The sequence below is a fragment of the Bubalus bubalis genome, chromosome 14, assembly GCF_019923935.1.
Source record: "Bubalus bubalis isolate 160015118507 breed Murrah chromosome 14, NDDB_SH_1, whole genome shotgun sequence".
NCBI classification, from domain to species: domain Eukaryota; kingdom Metazoa; phylum Chordata; class Mammalia; order Artiodactyla; family Bovidae; genus Bubalus; species Bubalus bubalis.
The window spans coordinates 30298159-30311650 of record NC_059170.1 but is presented as its reverse complement, the minus strand read 5'-3'; the positions used below and the strand labels follow the sequence as shown (position 1 = coordinate 30311650).

Sequence of the window (13492 nt, the reverse complement as noted above, 5' to 3'; positions counted from 1 at the left end):
CACAGAGTCGGACACGACTGAAGTGACTTAGCAGCAGCAGGGGACCAAAGAACCTCAAGGTACACGGTGTGGCCTAAAAAAAGAAAAAGAGAGAGAGAGACAAATGTACCTACCTATGAAACAGAAACAGACTCAAGGACATAGAGAACAGAGTTGCAGTTGTCAAGGTAAATGGGGTAGGGGTTAGGTAAGCTATTTGATGGACGTGAGTCTGAGTGAACTCAGGGAGTTGGTGATGGACAGGGAGGCCTGCCGTGCTGCGATTCATGGGGTAGCAAAGAGTCGGACACGACTGAGCGACTGAACTGAACTGAACTAAAGCTATTATATATAGAAAGGATAAAGAACAAGGTCCTACTGTACAGCACACAGAACTACATTCAGTATCCTGGGATAAACAATAACAGAAAAGAATATATTTCAAATGTATATGTATAACTGAGTCACATTTTGTGCTGCAAAATTAATGCAGCATTGTAAACCAATACACTTCGATTAAAGCAAGTTATAGATCAAGTAAACAAAATGTAGCCCCCCAAAGAGATCCATGTCCTAACACTCACTAGTGAATGTTTTACTTTACATGGAAAAAACAATTTGCAAAAGTAATTAAGGCTCTTGCTATGGGAGAATATCCTTGCTTATAAATGGGAGCCCAATATAATCTTATAAGAAGAGGCAGGAAATCCAAAGTTAGAATACAGGTGACAATGGAAGCACAACTGGAGTCATAAGAAGATAGAAACCTTGAGAAGAATGTAGACAGTGTCAAAATTTTGCAGAGGCGATGATAAGAGCCTCTAGAGAAATGTAGCCCAGTTGACTCCTTGATTTTAGTCCAGTAACACTGCTTTTGGTCCTTTCACATCCAGAATTATAAGATAATAAAACTATCATTAAGTCACTAAATTTTTGTTAATTTATTAGAGCTTCCTTAGGTAACTAATATAACATATGTCATTGTGACAAGTTATAATATAACTGTGTCATTGTGCCTTTGGAAAAAATCCCAGGAGTTGAAACAATGTTTTACTTTCTTCATAAACTAAATGTTCGTTGTGAATATCTGAATATCACTGTCACTCAAGTATACAGGTTGTTGGAGCAAATTGCATCATGAGTATGTGGATCCCTGGGGAGGAGTGAAGTTGGTCTATAAAGGTATTTGCAGCTTAATGAATAACATACAAAATACATGCATCACTTCTCCTCATAACTCAGTGATCTAAGAGGTCATGTTCAGTTCAGTTCAGTTGCTCAGTCGTGTCCGACTCTTTGCGACCCCATGAACTGCAGCACACCAGGCCTCCCTGTCTATCACCAACTCCCGGAGTCTACCCAAACCCAAGTCCATTGTGTCAGTGATGCCATCCAATCATCTCATCCTCTGTTGTCCCCTTCTCCTCCTGCCCTCAATCTTCCCAGCATCAGGGTCTTTTCAAATGAGTCAGCTCTCCACGTCAGGTGGCCAAAGTATTGGAGTTTCAGCTTCAACATCAGTCCCTCCAATGAACACCCAGGACTGATCTCCTTTAGGATGGACTGGTTGGATCTCCTTGCAGTCCAAGGGACTCTCAAGAGTCTTCTCCAACACCACAGTTCAGAAGCATCAATTCTTCAGCACTCAGCTTTCTTTATAGTCCAACTCTCGCATCCATACATGACTACTGGAAAAACCGTAGCCTTGACTAGACAGACCTTTGTTGGCAAAGTAATGTCTCTGCTTTTAAATATGCTCTCTAGGTTGGTCATAACTTTCCTTCCAAGGAGCAAGTGTCTTTTAATTTCATGGCTGTGATCACCATCCACAGTGATTTTGGAGCCCAAATAAGAGGTCATGTGGTCCCACCTAATGCAAAGGACAGAAGTGCAGCACTCCCTGAGGACACAGTGAACACCCAGGAATATGGGGTCGATTATGACACTTCCAGAGAGGGCTCAAGTACTCAGGCCCAGTCTCTGCCACATCACTGACCTCCATGACTCAGGTCCTCTCTTGTATTAGTGTCTTACATTACAGGCTCGTTGTGCAAGCTGCATGCAATGCACATGCAGTGTGCTGAGTTTAAGGCCCATTCATGGTGCATTCAGACAATGAAAGCTGTTCTTGATCGTTGATAAACATGTAAGAAAACGTACAGGATCACATGAGGATGAATAAATAACTGCTTTGTGTCTTCCTCCAGGAGCAGCAGGTGACAGGGAGCCGCAGGTGATTCAGCCTGAGAGGTCAGTGTCAGTTGCAGCAGGAGAGACGGCCACTCTGAACTGCACCGTGACCTCCCTGAGCCCTGTGGGGCCCATCAAGTGGTTCAGGGGAACTGGACCAGGTCGGGAGTTCATCTACAGTCAAAAAGAGGCCCCCTTCCCCAGAGTAACAAGTGTTGCAGATGTCACAAAGAGAAACAACATGGACTTTTCCATCCGCATCACTAACATCACCCCAGCAGACACTGGTGTCTACTACTGTGTGAAGTTCCGGAAAGGAGAACGTGGTGAAGTGGAGTTTAAGTCTGGACCAGGCACTCATCTCACTGTGAGTGGTGAGTACAGCCTTTGTCCCCTGTATTCCAATAACATGTCAACAAGAATGCCTGCTACCCTTTGAATCGAAAAACACAATCATGTACAGCAGTGGGTGCTTATGTCATGATCTGGGTCATGATCAGATTTCATTCCCTTCTACAGATCAGGGGAGTTGAGGCCTATTTGTTCAAGGCCCCACGGCTGGTAAAAGTGAGAAAATTCTGAGTCCCCAGTCTGCCTGGCTCCACAACCCTTGTCTTTTTCACTCCATTCAGCCCTTTGGTTCCAGGGATAAAAGAGATGAATGTCTGAGTCCCTTGCTCCATCAACTGTCCAGACCTCATTCCTGCCTCCATAGAATGCTCACCTCAATGTGGCTGAGTTTTCTCTTTATTCACACATACTGAACACCTACTGTGAGCCAGGGCCTGGTCCAGATGCTGTGGAAGCAGAAGTGAACAAAGCAGAAAAGGGCTCTTATTCCATGAAGCTTATGTTCTCTTTCCTCTGAAAGAAGAGAGATTCATCTAGGGCAAGGAGTGAAAATGTTATCTATTTCCTCTTCAGAAGCATCACACTGAGAAGAACTTCCTATAGCACAGGCTCAGTGCTGACTCTGATGGCCCTGCTTGGAGGAGATGCCTAGAGGTTGGGTGTTTCCTGGGAATCTGTTAAGAAGACTCTCCTGTGATTCAGGAATTGACTCACACAGTCACTGAAGGCTCCCAGCAGAGCTGGGTCATCTCAGAATGTCCCTCCCCAGGGAAGAGGTTCATGTGGGTGACTTAGGAGCAGCCCCACTGAGGTAGCAACAGTGATCATTTAGAGTGTTCTGACCAAAACTCTGGATCCTCTTTCTAATTCCTGAATCCTGGGCTGTCAGCAGGGGAAGGACCTTTAGACACCATCCTCCCAACCTCCCACGTACACATGGGGGCCTGAGAGCAAGAGGTATAGGGGCCCTGACCACAGTCACATGGTCAGTGAGGGGATCCTTCCAGAACCCAATCTATTTCAAAGCCAGTCTTCTTCCTGCACTGGCACTGGAACTCAATTCATGGAAGAACCTGGCACATAGGATTTGAAGAATAAAAATTCCTTGAATTAATCATGGAATAAGCTCTTTTCATGGTTTTCCCAAAGTTTCTGAAGGCCCCTCACATTCAGACCCTGAGCCTGATGTGACTGGAAACCACTCCTTACTTTCAGCCGCATGACTCCAAATCCCTCATTCCATATGAGCACCTAGAGCTGCCCTGTTTTCCAACAGCTACCTAACTCTCAGCATCATTCATCTACAGTTTCCTGTTGATGGACACTAAGTTGTTCCTAACCTTGGGCTACTGAAACAGTGCTGAGGTCGATAATCTTTCTGTCTGTCACTCTCCTCAAAGGGGAGGTAACCACTGGAAGTGGCTTTGCTAGGTTGCAGCTGTCGACTGAAAAAAAATGTACAATGTGAGAGTTCTGGGTTAGTTTTATTTGGAGCAAAATGAGGACTATAGCCTGGGAGACAGCATTTCAGATAGCTCTGAGAGATTGCTCCAAAAAGTTGGGGGGCGGGGCCAATATATATGTGCTTTTGGTGAAGGGAGTACATGCAATCAAGCACACGTCTTTTGCGGAAGGTTTATGCTAGTCACAAGGAACAGATGTCACCATGAAAGATTTTGATGCTTTTCTAGATATGAGGAGATGCAAGAACTGGGCTCCTAAAATCATCTCTAGAAAATGTCTAAGTATCTGAAGGCCTGACAGGTTTCTCCAGATCACAGAGTGCCTCCTTTCTGATCTTCTTTCAGGAGGTGTTGAAGGTCAGCAGCTACAGTGGCTGATAGTTTAACCCTTGTGCAGATAGAAAGCAAGTGTCCATTGTAGGTGACTGAGGATATGTGTATGATACTTTGAGTGGATATTGCTAAATTTCCCTCTTAGTCAAGGTAGCAACTGAGCCTCCTCAACCTTCAGACATCAGCAGGGAAGGTGGTTTTTTCCTGATTTGCAGCTATTACTTAACTTCCTAGATGGTGGGTCCCTTGCTCAACCTCGGTCACAAGTAGTAAGTGGTTCCACCACCACTCAGATCTGCGGCTTCCCGGAAGGTGGATCATCCTCTTCTCCAGGCTGCCTGCCCAGATGATTCCCTGGATGAGAAAGGAGGGAGGCGAGGGGGCCAGAGAGCATCAGCTTGTCAGATACTGAACCTTTCTCGTGACATTTACTCCTTATAACCAGTGTTCAGAAAGAAGGGTGTCGGATGAGGACACTGATGCTCAGAGAGGGGACTTGTTTAGTGAGCATGTAAGGGAGCCAGGATTGAACCCCAGACACTTTGACTCACAGCCCTGCTCTCTGCACAGTGTGGGGGAAATCTCCAGCTCTGTCCTCTGAAATCCTTGTATTGTTCTGTTCTTCAGCAGTGGCACTAAAGAGAAGTCCACTGTGGGAGGTAAGTTTAGCTTTACAACCTGGACCAGACAGATACTGCAGTGTCTCTTGATGGGATGGGCGGAACCTCTTCTAAATGGCAGCACTCAGCACACTTAGCAGCATCAGGAGATTTCCTCCGTTGTTGTGATGTTGCCCCTTCGCTAGGCTCCTATGGAGCAGGTCTGGGAAGGTTAGTGTGGACAGAGCCCAGAGGGTCCACTGCAATCCCAACAGCACCAGGCACGCCCATTCCTGGCTCTGCAGCCTGAGGATGAGGAGGGGGAGGTGTTCCCTAGAGGGTGGTGGGATCCCCATGTGAGCAAGAGTTCCTACTCTAGACTCAGGTGTCAGGAGCTTGTGTCTTCCCTTGTGGCTTCAGAGTCTCTATGCCTGGGCCCTCAGAGGCCACGCCTCCCTGTAGTCACCTGAAGTCAAGAATCTGAGAGAAAAGGGGAAAGTGGTGGTTGTTGTGGGGGGTTCTGAAGGTGGGTGCTTGTTCTGCTGATGGAAATGAAAGCTTGGAGCTGACAGGAAATTTGGGGACGTAGTGAAGGGAAGGGTGAAGATGTAGTCCCTTCATTTCTTTCAGCCTCACTTTTCTCTTCTGTAAAATAGTGATCATCACTGTCTCCTTTCAGGAGAGTTGGAAGTATTTGAGGTGCTCTGTCTAAATCACCAGCACGGGGTAGAGACACCCAAACTGGGGTATTATTTCAAGGCTGTGACCCAATTCCCTGTGTCCCCATTCCTCACCTGTAATGTTTGCAGAATGTACTGAGGGCACATGACCTGGTGACAGGGCAGCCCCTCAGGGAGCAATGGTGCTGACCTTCCAGGCCGTGTGGTCCTCACAGAGCCTCTAGTCCTCAGTTCCCCATCTGTGAAATGGTGGTAATCACACTACCTCTCAGGAGTCTGTGATGCCTGGAGAGGGCTAAGAAGCCCTGGATGGAGTGGGTTAGGGTGTCCCTGAGCTCAGTGCACAGTAGTGGGGAGCCTGAGCCGAGCCCCTGCCTGGGCTCCTATTCCAACTCTGGGACCTCTGACGAGTCCCTCCCAAGTTGGTGCTCAATGTCCTCATCCTTCAGTGATGGCCCCGCCCTCACAGAACAGCTGCAGGGACTGAGTAAGGGACGCATGTCAAGAGCTTAGAGCAGAGCCGGGCATGTGATACATGTTCCATTAATGTGGGCTCTGATGTGCCAAAGACAGAGGACCTCCATAAACCATAAACAAAATGAAAAGACAATCTACAGAAAGAGAGAAAATATTTTTAAATGATGCAGCTGACAAGGGCTTTATTTCCAAAATATACAACAGCTCATACAACTCAAAAATAACAAAAAGCAAACAACCCAATTGAAAAATGGACAGAAGACCTAAGTAGACGTTTTTCCAAAGAAGAAATACAAATGACTGAGGCACATGAAAAGATGCTCAACATTACTAATTATTAGAGAAATGCAAATTAAAACTCCAATGAGGCACCACTTCACACTGGTCAGAATGGCCATCATTAAAATTTGTACGACTCATATTGATGTATAGCAAAACCATCACAATATTGTAAAGCAATTATCCTCCATTTAAAATAAATATGTATTTTTTAAGTTGTACAAATAACAAACGCTAGCGAGGATTGGAGAAAAGGGGAGCCTGCCTATACTATTGGTGTGAATGTAAACTGATGTGACCGCTATGGAAAATATTATGGAAGTTCCTCATAAAACTAAAATTATCATATGATCCAGAAATCCAACCCCAGGGCATATATCTTTTTCTCCAAAAGATACATACATCCTTATGTTCATAGCAGTACTATTCACAATGGCTAAGACAAGGAAACAAAGTACCTGTCCATCAATAGATGAATGAATGAAAAGATGTGGAACATATATACAATGGAATACTGCTGCTGCTGCTGAAGTCGCTTTAGTCATGTCCGACTCTGTGCAACCCCACAGACGGCAGCCCACCAGGCTCCTCCATCCCTGGGATTCTCCAGGCAAGAATACTGGAGTGGGTTGCCATTTCCTTCTCCACACAACGGAATACTACTCAGCTGTAAAAAATGAAGAAATAATGCTATTTGCTACAGCATAGATAAACTAGTGATTATCATACTAAGTGAAGTAAGTCAGAACAGGAAAGATAAATACCATATGATATCACTTGTATGTGGAATCCAAAAAATGACTCAGGGAATTGCCTGATGGTCAATGGTTAGGATTTCATAATTCCATTGCAGGGGCCTGGGATTGATTCCTGGTAGGGGACCAAAGTGGAGAAGGCAATGGCACCCCACTCCAGCACTCTTGCCTGGAAAATCCCATGGATGGAGGAGCCTGGTGGGCTGCAGTCCATGGGGTTGCTAAGAGTCGGACACGACTGAGCGACTTCACTTTCACTTTTTCACTTTCATGCATTGGAGAAGGAAATGGCAACCCACTCCAGTGTTCTTGTCTGGAGAATCCAGGGGCAGGAGAGCCTGGTGGGCTGATGTCTATGGGGTCACACAGAGTCGGACACGACTGAAGTGACTTAGCAGCAGCAGGGGACCAAAGAACCTCAAGGTACACGGTGTGGCCTAAAAAAAGAAAAAGAGAGAGAGAGACAAATGTACCTACCTATGAAACAGAAACAGACTCAAGGACATAGAGAACAGAGTTGCAGTTGTCAAGGTAAATGGGGTAGGGGTTAGGTAAGCTATTTGATGGACGTGAGTCTGAGTGAACTCAGGGAGTTGGTGATGGACAGGGAGGCCTGCCGTGCTGCGATTCATGGGGTAGCAAAGAGTCGGACACGACTGAGCGACTGAACTGAACTGAACTAAAGCTATTATATATAGAAAGGATAAAGAACAAGGTCCTACTGTACAGCACACAGAACTACATTCAGTATCCTGGGATAAACAATAACAGAAAAGAATATATTTCAAATGTATATGTATAACTGAGTCACATTTTGTGCTGCAAAATTAATGCAGCATTGTAAACCAATACACTTCGATTAAAGCAAGTTATAGATCAAGTAAACAAAATGTAGCCCCCCAAAGAGATCCATGTCCTAACACTCACTAGTGAATGTTTTACTTTACATGGAAAAAAACAATTTGCAAAAGTAATTAAGGCTCTTGCTATGGGAGAATATCCTTGCTTATAAATGGGAGCCCAATATAATCTTATAAGAAGAGGCAGGAAATCCAAAGTTAGAATACAGGTGACAATGGAAGCACAACTGGAGTCATAAGAAGATAGAAACCTTGAGAAGAATGTAGACAGTGTCAAAATTTTGCAGAGGCGATGATAAGAGCCTCTAGAGAAATGTAGCCCAGTTGACTCCTTGATTTTAGTCCAGTAACACTGCTTTTGGTCCTTTCACATCCAGAATTATAAGATAATAAAACTATCATTAAGTCACTAAATTTTTGTTAATTTATTAGAGCTTCCTTAGGTAACTAATATAACATATGTCATTGTGACAAGTTATAATATAACTGTGTCATTGTGCCTTTGGAAAAAATCCCAGGAGTTGAAACAATGTTTACTTTCTTCATAAACTAAATGTTCGTTGTGAATATCTGAATATCACTGTCACTCAAGTATACAGGTTGTTGGAGCAAATTGCATCATGAGTATGTGGATCCCTGGGGAGGAGTGAAGTTGGTCTATAAAGGTATTTGCAGCTTAATGAATAACATACAAAATACATGCATCACTTCTCCTCATAACTCAGTGATCTAAGAGGTCATGTTCAGTTCAGTTCAGTTGCTCAGTCGTGTCCGACTCTTTGCGACCCCATGAACTGCAGCACACCAGGCCTCCCTGTCTATCACCAACTCCCGGAGTCTACCCAAACCCAAGTCCATTGTGTCAGTGATGCCATCCAATCATCTCATCCTCTGTTGTCCCCTTCTCCTCCTGCCCTCAATCTTCCCAGCATCAGGGTCTTTTCAAATGAGTCAGCTCTCCACGTCAGGTGGCCAAAGTATTGGAGTTTCAGCTTCAACATCAGTCCCTCCAATGAACACCCAGGACTGATCTCCTTTAGGATGGACTGGTTGGATCTCCTTGCAGTCCAAGGGACTCTCAAGAGTCTTCTCCAACACCACAGTTCAGAAGCATCAATTCTTCAGCACTCAGCTTTCTTTATAGTCCAACTCTCGCATCCATACATGACTACTGGAAAAACCGTAGCCTTGACTAGACAGACCTTTGTTGGCAAAGTAATGTCTCTGCTTTTAAATATGCTCTCTAGGTTGGTCATAACTTTCCTTCCAAGGAGCAAGTGTCTTTTAATTTCATGGCTGTGATCACCATCCACAGTGATTTTGGAGCCCAAATAAGAGGTCATGTGGTCCACCTAATGCAAAGGACAGAAGTGCAGCACTCCCTGAGGACACAGTGAACACCCAGGAATATGGGGTCGATTATGACACTTCCAGAGAGGGCTCAAGTACTCAGGCCCAGTCTCTGCCACATCACTGACCTCCATGACTCAGGTCCTCTCTTGTATTAGTGTCTTACATTACAGGCTCGTTGTGCAAGCTGCATGCAATGCACATGCAGTGTGCTGAGTTTAAGGCCCATTCATGGTGCATTCAGACAATGAAAGCTGTTCTTGATCGTTGATAAACATGTAAGAAAACGTACAGGATCACATGAGGATGAATAAATAACTGCTTTGTGTCTTCCTCCAGGAGCAGCAGGTGACAGGGAGCCGCAGGTGATTCAGCCTGAGAGGTCAGTGTCAGTTGCAGCAGGAGAGACGGCCACTCTGAACTGCACCGTGACCTCCCTGAGCCCTGTGGGGCCCATCAAGTGGTTCAGGGGAACTGGACCAGGTCGGGAGTTCATCTACAGTCAAAAGAGGCCCCCTTCCCCAGAGTAACAAGTGTTGCAGATGTCACAAAGAGAAACAACATGGACTTTTCCATCCGCATCACTAACATCACCCCAGCAGACACTGGTGTCTACTACTGTGTGAAGTTCCGGAAAGGAGAACGTGGTGAAGTGGAGTTTAAGTCTGGACCAGGCACTCATCTCACTGTGAGTGGTGAGTACAGCCTTTGTCCCCTGTATTCCAATAACATGTCAACAAGAATGCCTGCTACCCTTTGAATCGAAAAACACAATCATGTACAGCAGTGGGTGCTTATGTCATGATCTGGGTCATGATCAGATTTCATTCCCTTCTACAGATCAGGGGAGTTGAGGCCTATTTGTTCAAGGCCCCACGGCTGGTAAAAGTGAGAAAATTCTGAGTCCCCAGTCTGCCTGGCTCCACAACCCTTGTCTTTTTCACTCCATTCAGCCCTTTGGTTCCAGGGATAAAAGAGATGAATGTCTGAGTCCCTTGCTCCATCAACTGTCCAGACCTCATTCCTGCCTCCATAGAATGCTCACCTCAATGTGGCTGAGTTTTCTCTTTATTCACACATACTGAACACCTACTGTGAGCCAGGGCCTGGTCCAGATGCTGTGGAAGCAGAAGTGAACAAAGCAGAAAAGGGCTCTTATTCCATGAAGCTTATGTTCTCTTTCCTCTGAAAGAAGAGAGATTCATCTAGGGCAAGGAGTGAAAATGTTATCTATTTCCTCTTCAGAAGCATCACACTGAGAAGAACTTCCTATAGCACAGGCTCAGTGCTGACTCTGATGGCCCTGCTTGGAGGAGATGCCTAGAGGTTGGGTGTTTCCTGGGAATCTGTTAAGAAGACTCTCCTGTGATTCAGGAATTGACTCACACAGTCACTGAAGGCTCCCAGCAGAGCTGGGTCATCTCAGAATGTCCCTCCCCAGGGAAGAGGTTCATGTGGGTGACTTAGGAGCAGCCCCACTGAGGTAGCAACAGTGATCATTTAGAGTGTTCTGACCAAAACTCTGGATCCTCTTTCTAATTCCTGAATCCTGGGCTGTCAGCAGGGGAAGGACCTTTAGACACCATCCTCCCAACCTCCCACGTACACATGGGGGCCTGAGAGCAAGAGGTATAGGGGCCCTGACCACAGTCACATGGTCAGTGAGGGGATCCTTCCAGAACCCAATCTATTTCAAAGCCAGTCTTCTTCCTGCACTGGCACTGGAACTCAATTCATGGAAGAACCTGGCACATAGGATTTGAAGAATAAAAATTCCTTGAATTAATCATGGAATAAGCTCTTTTCATGGTTTTCCCAAAGTTTCTGAAGGCCCCTCACATTCAGACCCTGAGCCTGATGTGACTGGAAACCACTCCTTACTTTCAGCCGCATGACTCCAAATCCCTCATTCCATATGAGCACCTAGAGCTGCCTGTTTCCAACAGCTACCTAACTCTCAGCATCATTCATCTACAGTTTCCTGTTGATGGACACTAAGTTGTTCCTAACCTTGGGCTACTGAAACAGTGCTGAGGTCGATAATCTTTCTGTCTGTCACTCTCCTCAAAGGGGAGGTAACCACTGGAAGTGGCTTTGCTAGGTTGCAGCTGTCGACTGAAAAAAAATGTACAATGTGAGAGTTCTGGGTTTAGTTTTATTTGGAGCAAAATGAGGACTATAGCCTGGGAGACAGCATTTCAGATAGCTCTGAGAGATTGCTCCAAAAAGTTGGGGGGCGGGGCCAATATATATGTGCTTTTGGTGAAGGGAGTACATGCAATCAAGCACACGTCTTTTGCGGAAGGTTTATGCTAGTCACAAGGAACAGATGTCACCATGAAAGATTTTGATGCTTTTCTAGATATGAGGAGATGCAAGAACTGGGCTCCTAAAATCATCTCTAGAAAATGTCTAAGTATCTGAAGGCCTGACAGGTTTCTCCAGATCACAGAGTGCCTCCTTTCTGATCTTCTTTCAGGAGGTGTTGAAGGTCAGCAGCTACAGTGGCTGATAGTTTAACCCTTGTGCAGATAGAAAGCAAGTGTCCATTGTAGGTGACTGAGGATATGTGTATGATACTTTGAGTGGATATTGCTAAATTTCCCTCTTAGTCAAGGTAGCAACTGAGCCTCCTCAACCTTCAGACATCAGCAGGGAAGGTGGTTTTTTCCTGATTTGCAGCTATTACTTAACTTCCTAGATGGTGGGTCCCTTGCTCAACCTCGGTCACAAGTAGTAAGTGGTTCCACCACCACTCAGATCTGCGGCTTCCCGGAAGGTGGATCATCCTCTTCTCCAGGCTGCCTGCCCAGATGATTCCCTGGATGAGAAAGGAGGGAGGCGAGGGGGCCAGAGAGCATCAGCTTGTCAGATACTGAACCTTTCTCGTGACATTTACTCCTTATAACCAGTGTTCAGAAAGAAGGGTGTCGGATGAGGACACTGATGCTCAGAGAGGGGACTTGTTTAGTGAGCATGTAAGGGAGCCAGGATTGAACCCCAGACACTTTGACTCACAGCCCTGCTCTCTGCACAGTGTGGGGGAAATCTCCAGCTCTGTCCTCTGAAATCCTTGTATTGTTCTGTTCTTCAGCAGTGGCACTAAAGAGAAGTCCACTGTGGGAGGTAAGTTTAGCTTTACAACCTGGACCAGACAGATACTGCAGTGTCTCTTGATGGGATGGGCGGAACCTCTTCTAAATGGCAGCACTCAGCACACTTAGCAGCATCAGGAGATTTCCTCCGTTGTTGTGATGTTGCCCCTTCGCTAGGCTCCTATGGAGCAGGTCTGGGAAGGTTAGTGTGGACAGAGCCCAGAGGGTCCACTGCAATCCCAACAGCACCAGGCACGCCCATTCCTGGCTCTGCAGCCTGAGGATGAGGAGGGGGAGGTGTTCCCTAGAGGGTGGTGGGATCCCCATGTGAGCAAGAGTTCCTACTCTAGACTCAGGTGTCAGGAGCTTGTGTCTTCCCTTGTGGCTTCAGAGTCTCTATGCCTGGGCCCTCAGAGGCCACGCCTCCCTGTAGTCACCTGAAGTCAAGAATCTGAGAGAAAAGGGGAAAGTGGTGGTTGTTGTGGGGGGTTCTGAAGGTGGGTGCTTGTTCTGCTGATGGAAATGAAAGCTTGGAGCTGACAGGAAATTTGGGGACGTAGTGAAGGGAAGGGTGAAGATGTAGTCCCTTCATTTCTTTCAGCCTCACTTTTCTCTTCTGTAAAATAGTGATCATCACTGTCTCCTTTCAGGAGAGTTGGAAGTATTTGAGGTGCTCTGTCTAAATCACCAGCACGGGGTAGAGACACCCAAACTGGGGTATTATTTCAAGGCTGTGACCCAATTCCCTGTGTCCCCATTCCTCACCTGTAATGTTTGCAGAATGTACTGAGGGCACATGACCTGGTGACAGGGCAGCCCCTCAGGGAGCAATGGTGCTGACCTTCCAGGCCGTGTGGTCCTCACAGAGCCTCTAGTCCTCAGTTCCCCATCTGTGAAATGGTGGTAATCACACTACCTCTCAGGAGTCTGTGATGCCTGGAGAGGGCTAAGAAGCCCTGGATGGAGTGGGTTAGGGTGTCCCTGAGCTCAGTGCACAGTAGTGGGGAGCCTGAGCCGAGCCCCTGCCTGGGCTCCTATTCCAACTCTGGGACCTCTGACGAGTCCCTCCCAAGTTGGTGCT

At 46.2% G+C, this 13492-nt stretch overlaps 1 protein-coding gene across 1 annotated transcript in view; it reads left to right on the top strand.

The window, feature by feature from the left end:
• Window positions 1-13492, top strand: part of LOC102408791 (basement membrane-specific heparan sulfate proteoglycan core protein) — a 129168-nt gene that overhangs the window by 20283 nt on the left and 95393 nt on the right. The window contains 3 exon segments of the mRNA XM_045162689.1: window positions 2187-2543; window positions 9656-9823; window positions 9826-10011. Of these exon segments, the coding sequence (XP_045018624.1) occupies window positions 2187-2543; window positions 9656-9823; window positions 9826-10011 (711 nt within the window).